The sequence below is a fragment of the Triturus cristatus genome, chromosome 6 (assembly GCF_964204655.1).
Source record: "Triturus cristatus chromosome 6, aTriCri1.1, whole genome shotgun sequence".
Classification (NCBI taxonomy): Eukaryota; Metazoa; Chordata; class Amphibia; order Caudata; family Salamandridae; genus Triturus; species Triturus cristatus.
Genome location: NC_140589.1, coordinates 1,839,597,219 through 1,839,617,759, shown reverse-complemented (window position 1 = coordinate 1,839,617,759; position 20,541 = coordinate 1,839,597,219). Strand labels below are relative to the sequence as shown.

The 20,541-nt window shown below is 44.7% G+C and overlaps 1 protein-coding gene across 5 annotated transcripts in view; it reads left to right on the top strand.

The window, feature by feature from the left end:
- The window catches only part of DNAJC5G (DnaJ heat shock protein family (Hsp40) member C5 gamma), a 158,562-nt gene that overhangs the window by 123,913 nt on the left and 14,108 nt on the right, over window positions 1–20,541 (top strand). For all 5 annotated transcript variants that reach the window (XM_085613276.1, XM_085613279.1, XM_085613280.1 and 2 more), the window contains one exon: window positions 5,003–5,153. In XM_085613276.1, coding sequence (XP_085469402.1) covers window positions 5,003–5,153 — 151 coding nt within the window. The remainder of the gene's footprint in view (window positions 1–5,002; window positions 5,154–20,541) is intronic.

Sequence of the window (20,541 nt, the reverse complement as noted above, 5' to 3'; positions counted from 1 at the left end):
CGTGAGGAATTGGGCAGATGGAGAGTCCTCACTCTCGCATGGCTAGGCCGTATCAACTCCATTAAAATGTCTCTTCTTCCCAAAATCTTATATCTCTTTCAATCTCTCCCCACTCCAAAACCACAATCTGATATCCACACTCTTCAACGAGATTTTACTAACTTTATATGGGGAAATCCCGGCCATGCTTCTCTAATAAGATTTTGATTCTGCCTCGGGACCTGGGTGGCCTTGCATGTCCTAACCTTCTGGAATACTGCTGGGCTTGTCATCTCTGGCATATCACTGAGTGGGTAGTTCGCGAAAGCGAAAAACACTTGTTTCACTTAGATCGAGCTGTACTGGAGATATGGATTAAACTGGCGGTATCCCGGGGTCTGACTACATTTCCCTCCCCTAACACGCCTATAGCTCACAACCCCATGTTCCTCCCTGCAATGCAACCTCTAGCGTTTAGTGTGTGGATGGACGGTGAATGACGGGTCATTCAGGATCTGTTCCAGGGCGACAAATGTCTGAATTTTGAACAATGCTTTCCACCTTACGGAGGGGGCTCGGATGCAATACTACCAGATATGCCACTAGCTCCTCTACCAGACTTCGCCCACAGAGCCACTAGACAAATCACTGCTTTTGAATCCTTGGTTTGTAAATTCGAGGGTTTGAAGGGTTTGATTCCCCCATACATAGCGACCCCCCCCCCCCCCCCATGTGTATCAGATGCCTTGGGCTTCAGATCTAGGAGATGAGATCACTCCAGAAAGTTGGGATCGACTGTGGCGTACATCCTGAAGGTATATCATAGTAAGCTGCAACGCAAATCAGCGTATAAACTCATGGCACGAAGGTACTTCACCCCAACCCGTCTACAACAAATGTTCCCAAACTTTCCCCCGACATGCTGGAGTTGCCAGGGTGGCAGAGGTGACTTTATTCACATATGGCGGTCCTGCCAGAGTCTCAAAATGTTTTGGAAAGAGGTTCTTAGCCATATCTAAGAGGTAGTGGGGTTTCCTACTCCTTCCTCTCCAATAGTCTCCTTATTAGGCATTAAGCCTTCGACGCTGACCGCTATGACATACACGGACTGGCGCTTGATTTTGCACATGTTAGGAGCTGCTAGACAGTCCATAGCCTTATTTTGGAAGAAACCACACCCTCCCCTTGTAGCCACATGGTTTCTTTGCTTATGGAATGTCTTGGCCCTCGAATTACTAACTGCCCGCATGAATCACACAGACGCTGGATTCACCCGCATTTGGCAGCTGCTTATACACTATTTTACCCTGATCGAACACTCCCGGTTGGTCCCTCAAACCACCGCCCCCCCCCCCACAACTACGTGATCTGCAACTATTTGACGACCCTCTTGAGCCTTACTTTAGGGGCCGGCAACCGTAGTCCCAGAACTGTCCACTTGGGAGGGAGGCATATCCTCCTAACCCCCCTCTCTCCCCCCCCCCCCCCCCCCACGAGGCATCTGTTTTCCCCCCACAGCCCAAGTAGTCCCAGCGCATCCTCTCCTTCGCCCCCTCCCCCCCGATGAGTTTATTTTCCCCCTTATCTGTTAAAGCTTGACGACAGCTCCCTGTTGCTTTTTAGACTAGAATCTTTCCACTACTAGAGGACAGAGCCCATGCTTGGGGGCATCATATGTAGCCGGGCACTGGCCATTTAATCTATTTGACAACAATAGAGCCCCCTACAATGCTTGGCTTACTGAATGTCCCTTTGGTCTCTCCCCGAGATGGGAAGTTTATTAGGGTAGCTTGTGAAATGATAGTATTACACATCTCCTTTTCTCGTCTAGTTTGCTTTTAAGAGGACGACCTGGGGGTGTGCTGAAAGGAATGACTCTGGCCCATATGTTAAATTACCAAAATGCTGTGCCAAGTAATCAGGATAGTGGATTCAATCTGATGTCCCTTGGCAGGGCAACGTGTCCTCAATTTGTTTGATTTTTGTTATCTGTTATATATGCAATAAACAGATTTGAAAATAAAAAAAACTAGAAAAAACAAAATGAACACCCACATCTAGCTCCACACCATCCTCTCCTGCCGCTTCTTCCTTGCTCAGTGGCCTGCAAGGGTGACCTGAGACCTAATGTTAACAAGGAAACTGAGCCCCATGCACTTTTTTTTATAGTAGGGCAGGGTGGAGGGGCTCCAGGATGTGAAGCGGAGAGAGTGATGGAGAGTTAAGGAAGAAACAGGCCTTCTCACCAGGGTGCCTGCTGCCTGAAAAAATATAAATGTGTGCAATTGGTTAGTCACCAAATCTAGAGGTTGCATTGGAGCCAGTATAGACTTTAATTGATGGAGTCACTTGAAACTTCAAGATGACAAAATATTTATTCTTTCCTCATTCCAAAAGTGTATCAGTGTATGTTTTTGAAGCACTTGCTTTTATCTTAAACACTACATTTTGGGGCAGGCTATTTTATACTGTATAATTGAATTCTGAAATAGTGACATTCAGAGTGCTTGGTCACAGACTGACCTCAAAGCACTATAAATAAACACATCACTGTTCGTCACTGCACCAATCAGGATTTATTTCTGTCTCTGGTCACTCACAAGGGCATCTATTGTGATCACATTAGCCATCTGAGCTTTCATAACTTAAACTATTACATTTTCCATCCATTAGTTAAACTTGCATATAGTTTTCATTTAAGGTGTGTTTTATTATTTCATATACAGTTAACTGAAGGTGAAAGAGACAAAATACTGAATATTTTGGTCTTTTAAGCCACCTCTTTGCCCTCCCCGTCTCCACACTCACTTAGCACTACAGCCACTTTGAATGAAGACCGTCTGGGAACACACCAGTGGCTCTTTCAGGCTATTTTAATTTCTAAGTAAATACAGAGTCATTTGGGACCCCCCCCCCTCAACCGGGGGTCCACAATCCATCACTGTGGTCTGTTAAACTGGCTTGCCAGTGTGTCTTGCCTTGTGGGTCATGTAACCCCTGTTGTCCTCTGCCACTGGGGCAGTAGAACCCGTGTTGTCGCCACCCGCTTTGCTGAATCTTGCGCGCACACCACAGTGCTGCTTATCGGCTCAGAGACTTAGGAGAGGAGGCCAGCAAGAAGAATCCGGCTGCTGCGAGACCCTGCAAAGCTCACAGGTTGTTATACCTGACCCAAAATCACTTAAGCCGACTTTTCCTTGAATCCAGTAGGTGTCATGGTTCATCGGCAAGTGTTGCAACCAGATGAACTTAAAGCTGATCAGGACTAAGCAGCCATTTTGGCTTGGCTTGCTATGACCCCTACACCACCCACACCTACCCTAGGTAGGTGTAGGTAGTGTATATCACTCTGGGATCCGACTGCTGAAACTTCTAATACGCCTCCTTTTAACTTTGCTGTCAACAAATCTAAGAGAGGCTATTCCTCCTTCCTTTCCACCAAGCAGCAAATTCACCACATTGGCATGGTTTGGATGGGGTTCCAACTTGTTCGCAGTTGATTGGCCTTGCATGAGGCTTTAGGTGGGAGTGAGGATTGAGGAAGTACATGCAATGTTTTCTCTCTGTTATGTCTATACTGTAAGTGACTCAATAACGCAGCCCTGGCCAATGTGGATTAAGGAGCACAGAAATGAGAGCTAGGGAGACAGGACGTGTGGGGCCTGTGAACTCCAAAACCTTAAGCCTTTGTCTTTCTGCCTCAGCCACGTATAGACAGGCCCTTGTTAAATCGGTATCTGGAGTGCCAGAGGTCATCCGCCGGATTTTGCTTCCTGAATCTTGATGTCATGACTGTACACATGACTGCCAAATGATCCTGTGGCCCCAGTTTAAATATATCCTTTGACCTTCATTCAACAACGCTTTGTGAAGATGGCACAGCACCCAGTAGTTTTGACCACAGACTGCTTGCGGGCCCAGACTAGTGTCTGAAATGCTTTACAAGGCTGTAAATAGGCCACTGCATATAAAACAAAAGAGTGGAGCAGACTGACCCCCTGCCTTCAGATTATTATGGGTACTGCTCCTAGTCCTGGACTTTTGTGCAATAGCCTAATGCACTCTGGGTAATGTAGACTTTCATTATGCTAAACCAACTAATACGCCTAAAATAATGATGTGTAAGTGAAAAGTTCAGGACTGGAGGCAGGAACTGTGAAGCCCTGTAGTGGATTGGTTGTACTAGCTAGGAGGAAGTTCCCCCGACTCTTCCTCCAGTCGCCTTCCTACCACCCTTCAGAACATGGCGTTGCGCGTTATGCTCGCAATCCGCAGCCAAACTGCACTAAAAAAATTGGAAAAGCTCATTTGCAATTGGAGCGAAACTCAATCTTGTGATCATTCTTGCATGGGTTAGGCAGAAAGTATCCCTATTTTCCCCTCCACACACTGCCTTTTCTGAGGTAATCCACAACCTGCATATGACACTTGCTCAGATTAGGTACACAACAATGGCAAAGCCCAACCACCTCTTTGGGTTCTCGCTGCCTAGAAAAATACAACCGGCTGCACATCAAACCCTCGTGCAAAATTAAGAAGGCAAGGAATTGGTTGGCACTGTGCTATGGAGGAAACAGTAAATCACCACTAAACCTCCCATCTTCAAAAAGCAGCAGACCCTGTTTGACATTGTAGTTGGAGCAAAGTTTAACAGCGTAGGGCCGTAGGCAATTGGCAAAAGTGGGAAGAAGAGCTGCATTTCAGCTGTGGAGAGGAGTACCTGCATCTAATATTGATCTTTATTGCTACACAAGTTTCTGATATAACATAATGGGCTAAATAAGAGATGAGCCCCACCTCTTGATTTTTGACCAGTGCCACTGTCTGCCGCTATTTACCTTGTATATCTATTGTTTAAATCCTCTCACTGTGGCAATCTGTTCCAGTGCAGGCCAGACCAGGGGATGTTGAAGTGAAGCATCCTTTGCCAGGGTCTCCTGTGCTGTGATCTGTAGCTGTGTGTGTGTGTGTGTGTGTGTGTGTGCGCGCGCAAGGTATCTTAAGTTGTATGTCTTTGTTGCAGGCCCTGGTGGTGTGCTGTGGTATCTTCACAGGATGTTGCTGCTGCTGTTGCTGCTGTTTCTGCTGTGGGCGATGCAAGGGTCCTGAGGAGGACGAATCCTACAAATATGTTAATCCAGAGGACTTGGAGGCGCAGATAAGAGCAGAGGAAGGTGAGTGATGCACATGTGTTGAGCAATGAAGCGGCAAGGAGTGTTGTCCTCTGTTGTGCACATACCCCACTGCAGATTGCTTTGTGTTCCAGAAGAAAACATTTTTTTGACCTGTGAAAACAGAACTTAATTTCTGGAAATGCAAATGAAAATATTTTTTGATAGACTTCTAAGTGAAGATTCCTCGCCTTTTGAATAGTCCCACTGAATCTATCAAATCTTTAGAAGTACACATTCATGCCTGAAGGTGGCACAGATGGCTCCACATCAACTTTGATCTGTGCGGTTCTGAGGTGCGAGGCCCTATATATGAGCCATCCATGCATGCTGTCATTAGTTCGGTTTTCTGTGCCAACAGATGCGTATCTGGAGTAACCCCTGTTCTTATTGAGATGCTTCTACAAAAGACTTCTACCAAAAACATTGTGCAAGGAAACGTGTCACTTCCCAAATCTACAAGATTTAACCCCTGTGGGGAATGACCCAAAATATTTCTGTGATTGACCCACATGAGTTTGCCTGTGGTGCAAGGCCTGTAGTGATTGTGTCTAGATTCAACCTAAGAACATTCGAGACCAGAAAGCATAGCTGTTTGTGGTGAAGCACCGCAAGACCCCACACTGGGATTAGTCGAGGTGAAAGAGTTCCCCATCCTAAAGTCACTCCTGCAAGAAGTCTTCTTCACAATCCAAGTCCTCCGACAAATCCAAAAAGAAGTGCAAGTGGGACTCTGACCCTATCTCTGCCACTCTTGATCCCTCAAGAAGGTTGAGGGTGTCATTGTGTTTCCAGGCCATGCTCCGAAGTCACTCTACTTATGAGTTGATTCCAGACATTGCAGCAAATTGAGGACGTATGCTAAGCCATGCTGTAGCATTTTGGAACATAACTGCTCCATCTGGGCACACTGGTGTGCCGCCAAAGAGTTGTGAGGCCACCAAGTTGAGCTTCCACCAATGGTTCCTGTTTCTGCGCCAGTTGGGTTCTCTGTATTCACACAGGATTCCGGACTGACTTTGGTACTGGTTTACGCCACAACCCAAGACGGAACGATATCCGCTGTTGCTGGCGCCATCGATTCCGAACGACAATGGCCAACCCATAGTGCTGCGTGATGCGGAGGCCCTTTTGGTAAGGCCCATGTTTTTTCACGAGTTGCTCGTCATATACTCCGCTAATGGTGGCTGTGATGTTGGGGGATGACATTGCCCACCCTTATCTAGAGGACAACTGGTACGAGGACCACCAAGATGCCAGTGATCTGTATAAATCCCCAGTCACTGGACTAGTAACCCCTCCACTCCCCCACCCCCGGGCCTGACATGCCAGACAGAATCGCCCTTGATGTGGTTCTGCAGAGGAGGTTCTTGATCTTCAACTTCCCATTCAGGAGATTAAAATAAATGTTCTGATGGAGGTGTTGCAGCCGGGCCTGTTGAGTTCTGAGCCTCTACTCCCATTCAATGAGGCTCTTACTGATACGCTCTCGGGTACCTCGCCCACTTTTCCCAGACCATGTAAAATGGTTGGGATGCAGCCAAGTTCAACATCTGCTGCGGATTGACTCCCTTGGCAGGGCTATTGGCACCAGTGGCTATTTGTAGGCTCACCTGGATACTGTCCACTGGCTCTTTGGGAGATGTTCAGGCCAGTCTTATGGACATGGCTACCAAATGTTTGCAGATAACACAGACTTGGCCCTGATGTACTCCAAAGATAGCGGGCCACATAGGGCTCTTGGGCCTTTCTTCTCCACATCACCTGCCCCAGCAGTTTCACCTTCTCCGTGACTATCGTAGAGCCTTCCAATATCGACATGAGCCCCAGCAGGTGCTACAATCACTCAGCCTTTTTATCCCAAGAGAGGGTAACATGGACTGTGCGACCCAGTATTCTTGCACACCCCTCGCAAGCCTCTTTAGCATGCCCTGGACGGCACACAGCCAATCTTTCTGAGTCTGTCTCATTTTAGACCTTCTCACACTCACCTTTCTGCTGAAGGAGGAGTTCAAGAATCTCTCCCTAGATCTAGTCTACTGTCGACCCTGGTAACCGGATAGTAGTGCTGGACCTGCAAGTACCTTATTTCCACATCCTGTCCTTCAGGAGAGTTGCCTTCTGTTCACGGTAGGCCAAAAGCATTTTCAGTTCACTGTGCTTTCTTTTGGCTTTTCCAGCACACCTCTGGTGTTCATGAAAGTGATGCTGTGGTAGCATATCTTCAGAGTCTTGGGGTTCCAGTCTTCCCCCCCCCCCCCCCCCCCCCCCCACCTCGATGACTGACTTTTAAAGGCACCCTTGCCCCAACAGTCACCAACCACCTCCACACTATGGCAAACACCGGACTCCTTTGCAGATGCTGCCTTGCGTCGGAACCATTCTGGCCACGGTGCAGTTTTACACTCATCCCCCAGATCGTAGAGGCCAAGACTGTTGTACTATGACCCCAGTGTTCGACTTCTGTCCTGGATCTCCGTAATGATGATTCCGAGGCTGTCGGGACTGATGGCCTCCTGCATCTGGCGTCCAGCACCCCAGATGGCATATGCGGCTCTGCAGTGGAATCTGAATTCCCATTGGGCCCAGCACCAAGCGGATCTTTCAAATTTGGTCCAGGTTTTCAGAGCGAAAGCTTGTCGAAGCGCAGCTTTCGACACAGTGAGTCGTGACGTGCTTCTCTGTCGTCTCTCTGAAACAGGAATCTCGGGCAAGGCTCTAAGTTGGTTCACATCCTTTCTAAGCAACAGATCCTTCCGGGTCTTTGAGGGAGACACTGTCTCCACTAGTAAACCTCTCACCTGTGGGGTCCCGCAGGCCTCATCACTGAGCCCTGCACTGTTCAATGTTTACATGCGACCGCTGGCTGAGATCGTCCGCCCATTTGGCATCAAAATAGTGTCTTACGCGGACGATACTCAGCTAGTGGTATCCCTTGCACAGGAGAACAACGGCCCCATGCAAAAAGGACTAAGGGACTGTCTGGAAGCTGTGAAAGTGTGGATGACAAGATCTTTCCTCAAACTCAATGGGAGCAAAACAGAGCTGATGTTTCTGGGGCCTGCTGCCCCCACTTCCTTCGACCCTTTTTGGCCCCCCTGCCTTGGCACCCCGCCTGTCCCTAAGGACAATATAAAAAGTCTGGGCATTTGGCTGGATAAGGCTCTAACACTCAACACCCAAGCCACAAAGTTGTCTGCAACCTGTTTTGGCCTGCTCAGGATGCTTAGGAAAGTGCTCCCATTACTACCCATGGAGGCCAGGCAAGTCACTGTACAGGGTTTGATACAGTCTCGACTTGACTTCAATAATTCTCTATACCTAGGCGCCCCCGAATACACCCTCCGCAAGCTGCAGACAGTGCAAAATTGTGCTGCCCGCACACTACTTCAACTGCCCCGGAAAATATCAGTAAAACCCGGACTGAGGAAACTGCACTGGCTCCCGGTCCGTCAAAGAATTTTTTTTAAAGCACTGTGCATTGCTCATCAGGCCTTCTGGGATACTGGCCCGGCAATCTGCCGGAACCTCATGACTCATTATCATCCCACAAAGCACCTCCGATCCAGTCAGGCCTACTTAGCAACTGTACCAAGAGTTAGAAGAATACGGTCTGGTGGCAGGATGTTTTCATTCAATGCCGCCAAACTATGGAACCTCCTGCCCCCTCAACTCAGATCCAACTCCAATCTCTCTTCATTCCGTAAACTCTTGAAAACTTTTCTTTTTACTTTCCAAAATTAGCTTCCCGAAGTGTCCCGGCCAGCCCTCACTCCATTCTTCAAGTAGCGCTTGGACGCCTTTTGGCAGCAACTGCGCTTTATAAATCCACTTTTCATTTCATTTCATTTCAGAGGAGACTGCACAAGATCATCAGTGGTGGCTGCGGGACTGCTATTGAGTCAGTGGCAGGTCCCTCTCTTTACCCACCTGGAGTTCGCAGTAGTGACCCGTGCAGCACCTCTCGGTCTGGGATAGGTGGAGATCAGAGGTGTCTAGTCTCCAGCAGAGGCCTGGCTGCATATCAACCTTCTAGAGCGGAGATCCATCCACTTGGCATTGAAATCTATCCCGTTCTCTAACAAAGGGAAACTGCTGCAGGTATTAACCGATGAAACCGCCACTGCTTTGTACTGAAAGAAGCACAGGAGGGTATGGTCTTGGAACCTGTGGCAGGAGTCTTTGCATCTCTACATGTGGCTGGACTGGCAAGGGATTTTTCTGGTAATGCACATCTGGCAGTTTTCCTACGTTGGCTTGTGGGTGCATGCCCTGGACATTCGCCTGGCGGCTCTGTGAGCGTTACTTCATAAGTTTGCACATCACTACTGTCTGGACAGTCAGGTCCGTTGAGATGGCATTTTCACCTTTCGATCCTGCAGGACATTTTGGTTTGAGCTAGTAAACTAGAATTGCCACCTGGGAGGTACTGCTTTGCTATCTATTCAAAAGGTGAGGCATCTGTGGGTAGAAGTCTCAATCAGAAGAAAAAGTTACTTTCCTTCGGGGATTATGCTTCTGTTAGAAACTGTATCTAACCGCAGATTTTGTTCTGTAAACTGGGCTCTATCATTTAATAAGATCCCAACTTGGAGATCCGCACATTGGTCTAGCTAGATCTGATATGAGCTCAGCGTCTGTGGGTGAGGACAGGCCAGAAAGCAACTGATGCCAATGTGCATAGGTGGTACCTATATATGCCCAAAAAATAAAGAGAGCAACCCTTCAAACAAAAGGGATAGTGTTCAAAAGACTGGGGAACAAAAGTAGGTCCCTCTTGTGTATCTCATCTATGATCTCACATGCGTCAATTCTGTTATACCCCAAGACTTTTACTCAACTCTCTTAACCTGTTCACTCATGCAATGAAACCTGCTTGTGTAAAAACAACTGTCCCATGATACACCATATAAATTGCAATATCTCCATTTATTGATCTATCAGCAGCTATCTAAAATTTCATCAGATTCAATACCTTAAAATACACTTCAAAATTTAAAAACCTTTATCACATCCTAAGAAACCTTGTCTATTATTGATATCTTATTGCACACTTTTCTGTATCAAGAAGCCAAATAAATCCCAGTGATATAAGAACGGTTGTGATTTATTGTTACATGCATATAAATGTTTTTGTGTCACAACAATATAATATCCAAAAACCTAATACACAATATTTCAAAATACAATTGTCAAGTTGTTGCAGGGATTTATTTAGCCTCTTGATATGGAAAAGTGTGCAATAAGATCTCGATAATAGGCTAGGTTTCTTTCTTAGGATGTGATTAAGGTTTTTAAATTTTGAAGTTGTAGAATTTTGCAGTGTATTTTAAGGTATTGAATCTAGTGAAATTTTAGATAGCTTCTGATAGATCAATACATGGAGATATTGACATTTATATTGTTCTATCAGCGGACAGTTGTTTTTACACAAGCCGGTTTCATTGCATGAGTGAACGGGTTAAGAGAGTTGAGTAAATGAGTCTTGGGGCATAACCGAATTGATGCATGCGAGATCATAGATTGGATACACAAGAGGGTCCTACTTTTGTTGCTAAGCCTATATAGGCTCACACATGTAATAATTGACACTGATGCGGAGCCGTCTGCATTTCCTGCCAGTACACATAGGTACTGTTGAAGATTTTCTATATCCAATCTGACACCTAGGGGAATATTCAAAAGGTGAGGAATCTGTGGTTCTGTCGTCTCCATCAGAAAGAGTGTTACCGAAGGTAAGTATCTTGTTCTTAATTTTTAAAAATGTGTGCTTATTTTATTTGAGACACTAGTATGACCTTTCTTGTTTTTAAGCTTTTTTTTTTTTAACAGATTATGATCGGAGATCAAGTATGGACTGCAGTAGTATTGTAATCAGTCATTCATCCTGTAGCCTACACAAGCGCTTGTCTTCAATGATCTTAGATAACAGCAAAGCAGAGCTGTGTAATGCGTTCAGCAACACGCTCAATGCATGGCTACGCCTCCACCATATCTGCTTATTCTCTCCTATATTGATCCCTTTTACTGTGCTCTGGCTGGCGATGAACCTTTGTACGCTCTCTCGCTCGCTCTCTTGCCGTCTCCTACTTTCTCTCTTATTTTTATTTAGTCATTTTTTCAGCCTCATTTCAGGCTATTTTGGTCTTTTGCAGCCTTCATGCACTCTCTGGTTTATGCTGCAGAAGATCGGAATCAATCACTGTGTACCTTGAAGGCATTAAATCCCGAACTAATCACATACATGCTCTTGCTAAGGTTACTAACACCAGCTCCAATCTGTGCCTCTTCATTTGCTCGGCAGTTGTCTGCACCACTGAAAATGCTCTTTGTTTCATAGTACCCAAGTGGAATCGGAGTCTCATTTCTTAAGTGAAATTGTTTTTTTATAGCGCCCACATTGGGTACTTGGTATGGAAAGTTAAATTGAGGCTCCAGACCATCCTTTCCACTCTAAGTTAGCCTGGTTGAGCCTCGTTCATGGCAGGTAGTTTGGAAGTTGAGCCAGGTACAGTTTAACGCGTTTAGTGTGACACTCTATACTGATGATCCGTGATGGTTGGTACTTCAGTGAGAAGATGCACTTTAATAAATGCTGTTAAATTGTAGACCAGTAACATTTAGATAAACTGTGAAGTCACAGGTTTCTAGTCCTAACTCTTTAGAAGTAGTCAAGAAACGAACACTGATGTTGGGTCTTCTCGTCTGATTGCGGACCGGGGCAGTCTCCTGTTCTGCGTTTCATAACTCCTGTTTGATTTGGTAGATAATGTCTGATAGGATATGCTTGGCTAATGTTATCGAAATGGTGAAAGGTCCGCATCATGGGTAGCTCCGAAGCTGTAGAGTGCTGAAAGTTTTTAATGCTGGCATAGACGGAGGTATCTTTGAGGGAACGTTTTCCGGATTCACAAGCAGCAACATCTGTTGGCACCTGGGTGCATACTGTGAAGTTGTCCCTAGATTTAAGTATATGTTTGGGTTAATATGTGGTATAACCCAACGTCCAGTAATTAAGTATCAAAGTATAGTCACTAGTTCTCCATTATTGCTGGCGAGCTGATCACTGAAGTGCTGATGGTATGTCTGGGGGGCTTCCACTGGGGCTCTGTGTGCTCGATGAAGGTTTACAAAGACCGTTCTCTAACACGCAAGCAGGTCAGTAGACCCACTGCCATATCATCTTCAGACCTAATACCAGGCTAGGAGTGATGAGTATCATGGTGCTCTGTGCATCTAGAAGTTCCGCAGAGGACTGGTCCGGTTTAGTTCTGTGTTTTTTGGTTTGGAGTTGGACTTTAGTTTATATTCACAGTTTGGGGCGGTATACTGCCTTAGCTTTCCTTGGGTTTTTGGATGCCAGCCAGACCGTTCAGTGGGCATCTTAAAATGTTTGTTCCACTCTGCGGTCTCAGGATGTGCTGCGTATTCCCTGATAGAGAGATGCGTAAAACCTTCATTAAATGGAGTTCCTTTCGCCTAGTGCAGGCCAGCCGTCTTGGCTTCTTCCCTCACTCTTTTCGAACTTCCTTGGTAGGGCGTTTGATGGATCATCCACCGATGGACTATGCTCTGTATTAAAGTGCATGTTAATAGGTGTCACAGACTGCAATCCGTTTCCATTCAGAATCTATATTCCGTTACAAAAGTAGCCATAAACGTACATATATAAAAGATAGACAAATATTTTAAAATATTCATACACTTGTGTATCATCATCATCAATATAGAGATAAACAATCAATAAAAAGTCTCCATGTCATTCCCTCAATAAGTGTAAGCCAAACCTGCACAGAGATTTTCAGAAACAGCCCGACTTGGAAGATACATTCCTCATTGATCAACTGGAGCAAAATATTGTAGGCTTCTCTTAAAATCAGTGATACATTGCCTCTTAATTAATGGTAATAAAATACTTTTAGTGTACAGTGAATAAAAATCACAGAATATTAAAGTGTAGCGTTGATTGGCCCCATCTCCACTTACACGGACAGGAGTCTAAATTTGTTTGAAAACGTAATGGGAAGATTAACAGATATTTAACCGCCGACAGAGTTTATTTTCTGATATGCTATCACTTTTGACTTGTTGGACTTCTTCTGCAATCCCTCTGCATTTGTTAATTTAAACCAGGCGGCCTGCCGCTCTTTTTTGGCTAATATATGAGGGCCTCCTGGATTCTCAAACAGCTGTTTGCATCCTACCTTGCGCATACGGGCTTCTACTTATGCCAACCAGTGGTTGACTGCCTTTATCGTAAGAGAGGAAGTCTTTAATAATGTCTCTAGTGAGGCCTCCCTCCGTGTTTCTCCAAATTGCAATCTGTATCAGTGCTGGGCGGGCACTGATATAATCCTCAACAAATGGGATAATCAGTTCACTGTGACATACAAAATTCGAACATGAAATCATTTTTGCAAAATCTATGTTCTTCAAGTTGTACAACGACCCAAACCTCTCTGTCCCCCCCCTTTCCTAGGATGAGGTAAATTAAATAGGTTGATGATAGTTTTAGAAAATTTGCCCCCACTGTATGCTATGTGTAATTTCCATGAGCCATTGTCGGCGAAGACCATTCCTTTGTAAGAAAAAGTACATGTGCATTTTAAACTTGATTCACCCACTTTTAAGGTAGCCAAGCTGTACTACTTTGGGCCGCAAGACATAAAAGATTTGTTAAAATTGGTGCGCAGATCTAATGATGCCATAAAATTTACAAACCACGTACTAATTGACGGAGTGCCTTCAGGATATGAGCCACTAGCACGGCGTCGTCTGCCTATAACGAGGCTGGTAAGGAAGAGCCTTTAATCTTGGGGTCATCTGAGATAGTGGTGAGTAAAATAGGGTGAAGGTCATTTACATACAAAACAAATAAAAGTGGGGCTAAGACACATCCTTGTCCCAGACCTATGAGGATGTCTACATCTTCAGATACCTCCCCCTGAATATTAATTCTTCTTGCTTTCATGCCCCTGTGCAAAAATGCAAAAAAGTGCTCTAGTGCTTCATCCATTCCCAAAGATATCAGAATAGTCCACAGCTTTGAGCGGTTTACACTGCCATATGCGGTGGTCAAATCCATAAAAGCTAGATATTTTGGGATTTTTTGGCTGTGGTGTATTTTCCTATTAGCAGATTGAGGTTGAGGCACTGCTCCACCGTGCCAACCTTAGATCTGAAGTCATACTGACTGAGATAAAGTATTGACTTCTCTTTTGCCCAGTGTGTATGCGGTTGTATAAGACCCTACCTAAAAATTTTTAAGGTGGTGTCAATTAGTGATATAGGCCTGTAACAAATGGGCTGAGAGCAAACCCCCTTTTGAAAAATAGGCACTATTATAGAGGTTGACCATGTATCGGGTAGGGGGGTAAAAGCGAGTCTATTAAAAACATTCAATAATAAAGGTGCCCAGAAACCGGGATTGTATTTGAGGAAATCTATTGTGACCCCATCGAGGCCAAGGGCCTTTCCCCAATACTCTGGTTTAGTGCTACCTCTACTTCCTCCAAAGACAGTTGTACTAAAGCAAAATTTGGGTCTGGCCGAGTATCACTATTGGGGCGGTCCAGGGCATATACACTTGTGAAGTGTGCCTCCCAGGCCTGGCTTGTAATATTAAAGCTAATCTTTGTCACTTTCTGTTTGGATTGCTTCATCTTTCACAGCGGCCCAGAAGAGTTTGCTGTTTTTATCATTCGTCGTCGTGGCTAAAGAGTCCCATTGCTGATGTAAAAGTTCCGCTTTCCTGGCTGTAATAACCCGCTTATACGTCAAATGGGATTCTGCTACAGTTTGGGCGTTCTTTGGGGATACCTTAAGTGCTCCACGCTGTTGATGTTTAGCGACTCAACACTCCCAGTTAAACCATCTAGGCCCATTAGGCAACGGGTTAGTCAGAACCATGACCCCTTTTTTATATCACAGAGATGAGCAAAAGCTATGGCTGCTGGGTTACGCGAGGTCGACTTAAGTGATCCATGCCTGTACCAGGAAAAGGTTCTTACTGATTAATTTCTGAAATAATTGGGCAGGTGCTACAGATCTCCATGTCAATCTCAGTCCATCAAATGAGGTGTCCAGGTGCCGAGCCCCAATCTCCCTATTATATAGGGGTTTTGTTTGCCATAATAAATGTTACTTCAATGGGATTGTGATCGCTGTAAATAGAGGGGGGTCACTCAACTATGTGGCAAGAAATCTTCAAGGTTAGAGAATATAAAAATGTAATCTATTCTAGATGTTTGGCCTCGACCCCCAAATGTCAGAAGTGGTTCAGTGCCACTATATGCAATGTCTGTAACATTTTCTAGGTCGTGGGCTGCCAGGAGGGGTGCCAGCTCGCGTCCTTTAGCATCGGAGTTATTTAGCTCATTGGGAATATCTATAATGTTGGGGTTAAAATCCCTTACATATACTAGCGAAGGGTTGTTTAGACTTAGTCTTGCATTAAAATTCTCCCCCTGTATAGAAATCCGCATACTGGCCGCTATCACTTACGGTTTTCTGTAGGGAGGATAATTGTTCAAATAAAGTTTTTAAAAAATTGGTTTTGGGCACATTATTAAAATCATTATTGTAGAAATTAACTGGATGTATAGGTAGCCCTGGTTTATACCTCACTGTCAAGAAGTTGGCATAGTCTATCTCTAAGGCCTTCACACTGCCTCCTGCTTTGATATTCACCTAAATCGCCAACCCCCCATATCGCACGCCCAATGATTGATGGAGTTGCTGGGTTGTGACAAAATACAAATCCGCTTGTGTGGGTGACCTCATCCTTAGTCAGCCAGGTCTACTGCAACACCAGCACATCATACTGGCTAATAAAAGAAAGACGATCCGAGCATGACAGTTTTAGATTGTAGCCCGGCTTCGTTCCAACTCCGGATTTTTAACATGTAATCATTAGGGTTTCCTGTTGTGCTTGAGCCGGGCATAACCTGTAGAACCTGTTCAGGAGTCAGCTTATTGGGTGCCAGACTTTGGCTGCCGGGGAGTGGGGGGGGTTAGATCTCAGTCAATCCGGCCCATTTAAACCTTCTAAAATAGCAAACCTATTCCCTTAAATGAAGGAATAAAAAGCCTCCTTGTTGACGGTTTGTAAAAAGCCTAGACTGAATCAAAAATGGCCTTTCAAGCTATGAAGTCCTTCAACATTGTTTATCACAGTTCGCATGCGTTTACAAATGTGCAGCCCATGAAACTATTCAAAATTTGAATTTTTGTCAAAGATCTGAAAAGTTGTACCCAAAAAACGAGAGTGTAAATTAGTGTCGACCATCATATTGGGACTGTAATACTTCTAAGCATATGCAGGAGGCTAAATAACTGGTCACTGTGTAATCTGGTCCTGTAAGGCCACTTAGGACATATTGACTAGAAAGAGTGCGAGTGGTTTGTAAATGTCCCCAGATCACCGATAAGCTGTCTTTTCTGTATTTTTACATTCTATGTTTTCTGAAGCAGTGAAAATGTATGTTGAAAATGACATAAGTGACTAATGCTAGTGCTGCATAATAGGGTCCTCTGTTAATTTCTAGGTTTGTCGTTGGTTGTAATCTAGAATTTCTCAGAATAATGCCTTTTCCACAAATTCACAGATACAGCGTTATCCCTGTGAACTTAGGGTTTTGCAAACATCGTTATAAGGGGTTTATAAGCAGACAAACTGCACCTTTTTTTTCATCAGAGTGTATCTCTGCTGGATTTTTTCGTGGGATTTTTGTGGATGAAACGGGGAATGCAGGGTGATCCAAAGGCCAGCTCACGAGGCGATGAAATCTAGATACTTTTAGCATGCCATGAGCTCTGTAGTCTCCTGTTTGCGTAGAGGTCTTTTGACTGTGACTCTGCATGTTTGTTTTTAGGGTGCCATTTGAAGGAGGCTTCACGTTGCTTTGACCAGCTATTGTTTAAAAAGATAGGTCCGTTAACACATTCACAAATTCAGGGCTTCCAAAAACAGCAGCACAACTCATTGTAATTCGCAACACTCAATGTATGCGCCTTGATGATGGAACGTAGTGGAGAAAATAAGTGTTTGGTCAGTTTCTCATCTTCTACTTTGCGTGCCTGGAAGAGAACTTTTAGGTTAGTGCAGTTCAGACTCCCCTGATGTACATCATGACCAGGGTCATTAAAGTGATGCAGCAGCCAGCGCCAAGGTGTGAGATGAGCTCAGGGGAGCTGCAGCTGAGGAGGTTTCAGGTCTTCCAAGCTGTCCACAGGCTGCTTTTTGGACCTCTTGTGGTGTAATGTTATGGAACCAGACCTTCCCTTCCCTCATAGAATCCCAATCCTGCCCTGTTTTTTTTTTATGGCTTGTATTTTTCCTCTAGTGGATTTCCCAGTAGTGAAAGTGCCTCCCATTTTCTGGTCTGAGCTTCCCTCTGCTGACATGAGTCAAAGTTAATCTCAAACTAAACTCAAGGGTGGTTACTGCTCCTTCTTCGCAGGCTACAAAGTGACTTGCGTTGATGGCAGCATGATTATAATACAGAAACTGAGGCGTGTTACCTGAAATCTCGTGTTGAGGTTACCTTCTGGCTGTCCCTCTTCATGATCCACCTGATCTCCCATAAGTGAGGTCTGTTACCGTTACTCAAGTGTCTAGTGTGATGTCTGGATAGTCTTTGGTATGCGTTTTACTGTAACTGTTTGGGTGTTGATGTTCATTTGGGACTCCTTGCTCATGGGTAAAACGGCTGAAGATCTCTGTAGACTTCCTTTGTCCAGGTTGGACACCACAGCCATGCATGTCCCTGTCTCCTCTGCCTGAAACTAAAACCACCCTTTTCAGTGTGGAGGCTTCCCATCCCCCTTCCTTTTGGTCTGTGTAGGTTTCCCTTGCTAGAGTGAAACCTGCCCCATGCTCTGCCTGTGTGGCTGGCTGCTACATCACAGCAGTGGCCTGCTGGGACTCTGTTTGGCCCAGATTAACAAAATATCTTGACCAGCTCAGATCTGACAGTGAGCTTCTTGCTCTGAAAGCTAGTGAAGACTAGACGCAGAGAAAGGGGATGCCTTTCTTCGTGATTGAGAAATAATTTTCAATTTGAAAGCAAGCAGGTCTTCGAATGGATCTTCTTTCCCTTCTGAGCATTAAAAGAGGTTAACACTGGCCTCTTGAGTCAGTAACTAGAACTGCAAGTGGTCTTCAAGATGAGCCTGTGCAGCAGTTGCTGTTGTATGTTCTACCTCAGGCCAAACCTAGATTCCTGGCGACTATTGCACTGTAACTTTGAGGTTACACTTGTGCTGCCCTGCGAGGATAGGAACTTCAGACTCCTGCAGAATCTACTGTATCCAGCTAACTGAAGCACCTCAGTTGAAGACACCTAAACGTACAGAGACCTCAGAGGTGCCTTCAGATTCCTATAGCTCATCTGGGCAAAAAGCACCACAAAGATCAACACGCAGACCAGCACAGAGCATCCACTGGGTCGACATGGACCCATAGAGACTTTGCCCTGCAAAATAACTTATGAGCTTGCGCTTTGTCCACTACTGTCTAGCCCAGCTCATTGACCCTTGTGCTTCTACAATACAACAGATACTATGCTACTTGTTACACGTACAAAGGACACATTTGACATACACTTTTATACAGCTACACCTTGCGGAATTGCGGCTTACCTTCAGCACTGTAAGCATCAGGCACTTTCTCAAATACCTATCATTAAGGCTTTTATGGAAGGGTTAAAAGGAATAATTCCACAATGTACACTACTGGTACCCTCTTGAAATGTAAATATTCTTACACAGTTAACGGCTACACCTTTTGAACCGTTGCATAATTACCCGCTACAGTTCCTCTATTGGAAGGTTTCTTTACTAGTAGCGATCACCTCCCTGGGAACAGTTAGTGTTTTTTAAGACCATGTACGTCTGAGGACAAATCCCAAATGTATTCCATAGGTCGTCTCTCCTTTTCATTTAAACCAAACACTGGATTTACCTGTTTTCTTCCCGAAGCCAGAAACTGTTGCAGAGAGAGCACTTCATACACTATAAGTTAAAAGGGCATTAATGTACTATATTGAGAGAACTAGACCTATTAGGAAAACATCACAACCTTTAGTGGCTTTCTTAAATCCAAAAAAGAGGTAAAGCCGTTTCTAAAACTGGTATTTCACAGTGAATTGTAAAATATTTTCAAATTGGCTACACTAAAGCCAAATGTAATTTACCAACAGTTGCACATACACATTCTATTCGAAAGAAGGGTGCTTTGTTGTCTTTCTTAGGCAGCATCTCTTTAGCTGATAATTTGTAAAGCAGCTACTTGGTCGAATCCACACACGTTCAAAAAACACCATTGCGTGGATGTCCAGGCAAGACTGCAAGCTTTTGTGGGACAAACAATTGTGCAGACACTTTTCAAACATCTGCACCATCTACTGCCTTGAGCCACCGCGAGAGAAATACTGCTTTACAGTCTATGCATGTCATGTTTACCTGCCGCCAAAACATGCTACGAATAGTGTTACTTACCTTATAAGCATCTATTCGTAGTGTGTAGTGCTGCAGATTCACATGAACCCTCTCGCCTCCCCCACAGCCATACGCTGGTGTCAGATTTAAATGTATTATACATTGTAGATACAAATATGTAATTTTTAAAGTTTATTACAGCAGTATTTTTGCTTTTGGAGTACCTTCACTAGCTCCATCTTCACTTGCCATTATGGCGGGGGGAAAAATGAACAATCTATCAATGGAGCCGTTGAACCTGCACATCCTTTCGAAGAGGAGGAGACTCCATGTCCCTTTGATAATGAAAAGACTTCTTTGAGGAAAACCAGCTGTAGTGTCCGAGCCCAACACTAGATGGCAGGAGTGTGCATAATATTTGAATCTGCAGCACTACACACTGCCAATAGATGCTTACAAGGTAAGTAACCTACTCTTTTCATGGGTCATACAATTAACTACACGTACTCTGCAATCTTTCTTCTCAACCCAGTTTTCTTCAAATTGCTCTCAGATTTCCTTTTCTATTCCACTGCTTACATTGTGAAAAACATATTGGTTACCTCCCTAATTTTCAGGTATCAGTATGGCTTGCTGAGACAGCATGGTTGTTTATTAAGGGAATGCAAGACAAACAATGGAGATTGCTGGCCAAGGTTCCACCGACTTCATGTTGCTTTCGTGTGCGACTTAAACGGTGATCTTTGTCTTGTTTTCCAAATGTGTGCATTGGGCAAACCTGTGTCTGGATGCACGTTTCTGAAAAACTATCTTCTTACCTATAGGTCTTGCACCGAAAAGAGTACAAGATATCCCGAGCTAAACTCTCTCCAGTGTGTGCTGAACTGAGATCTTACCACGTTCTCTACAGTCCACTAAAAGCGTCCACTTGAGGTGTTTTGTGATCACTGTA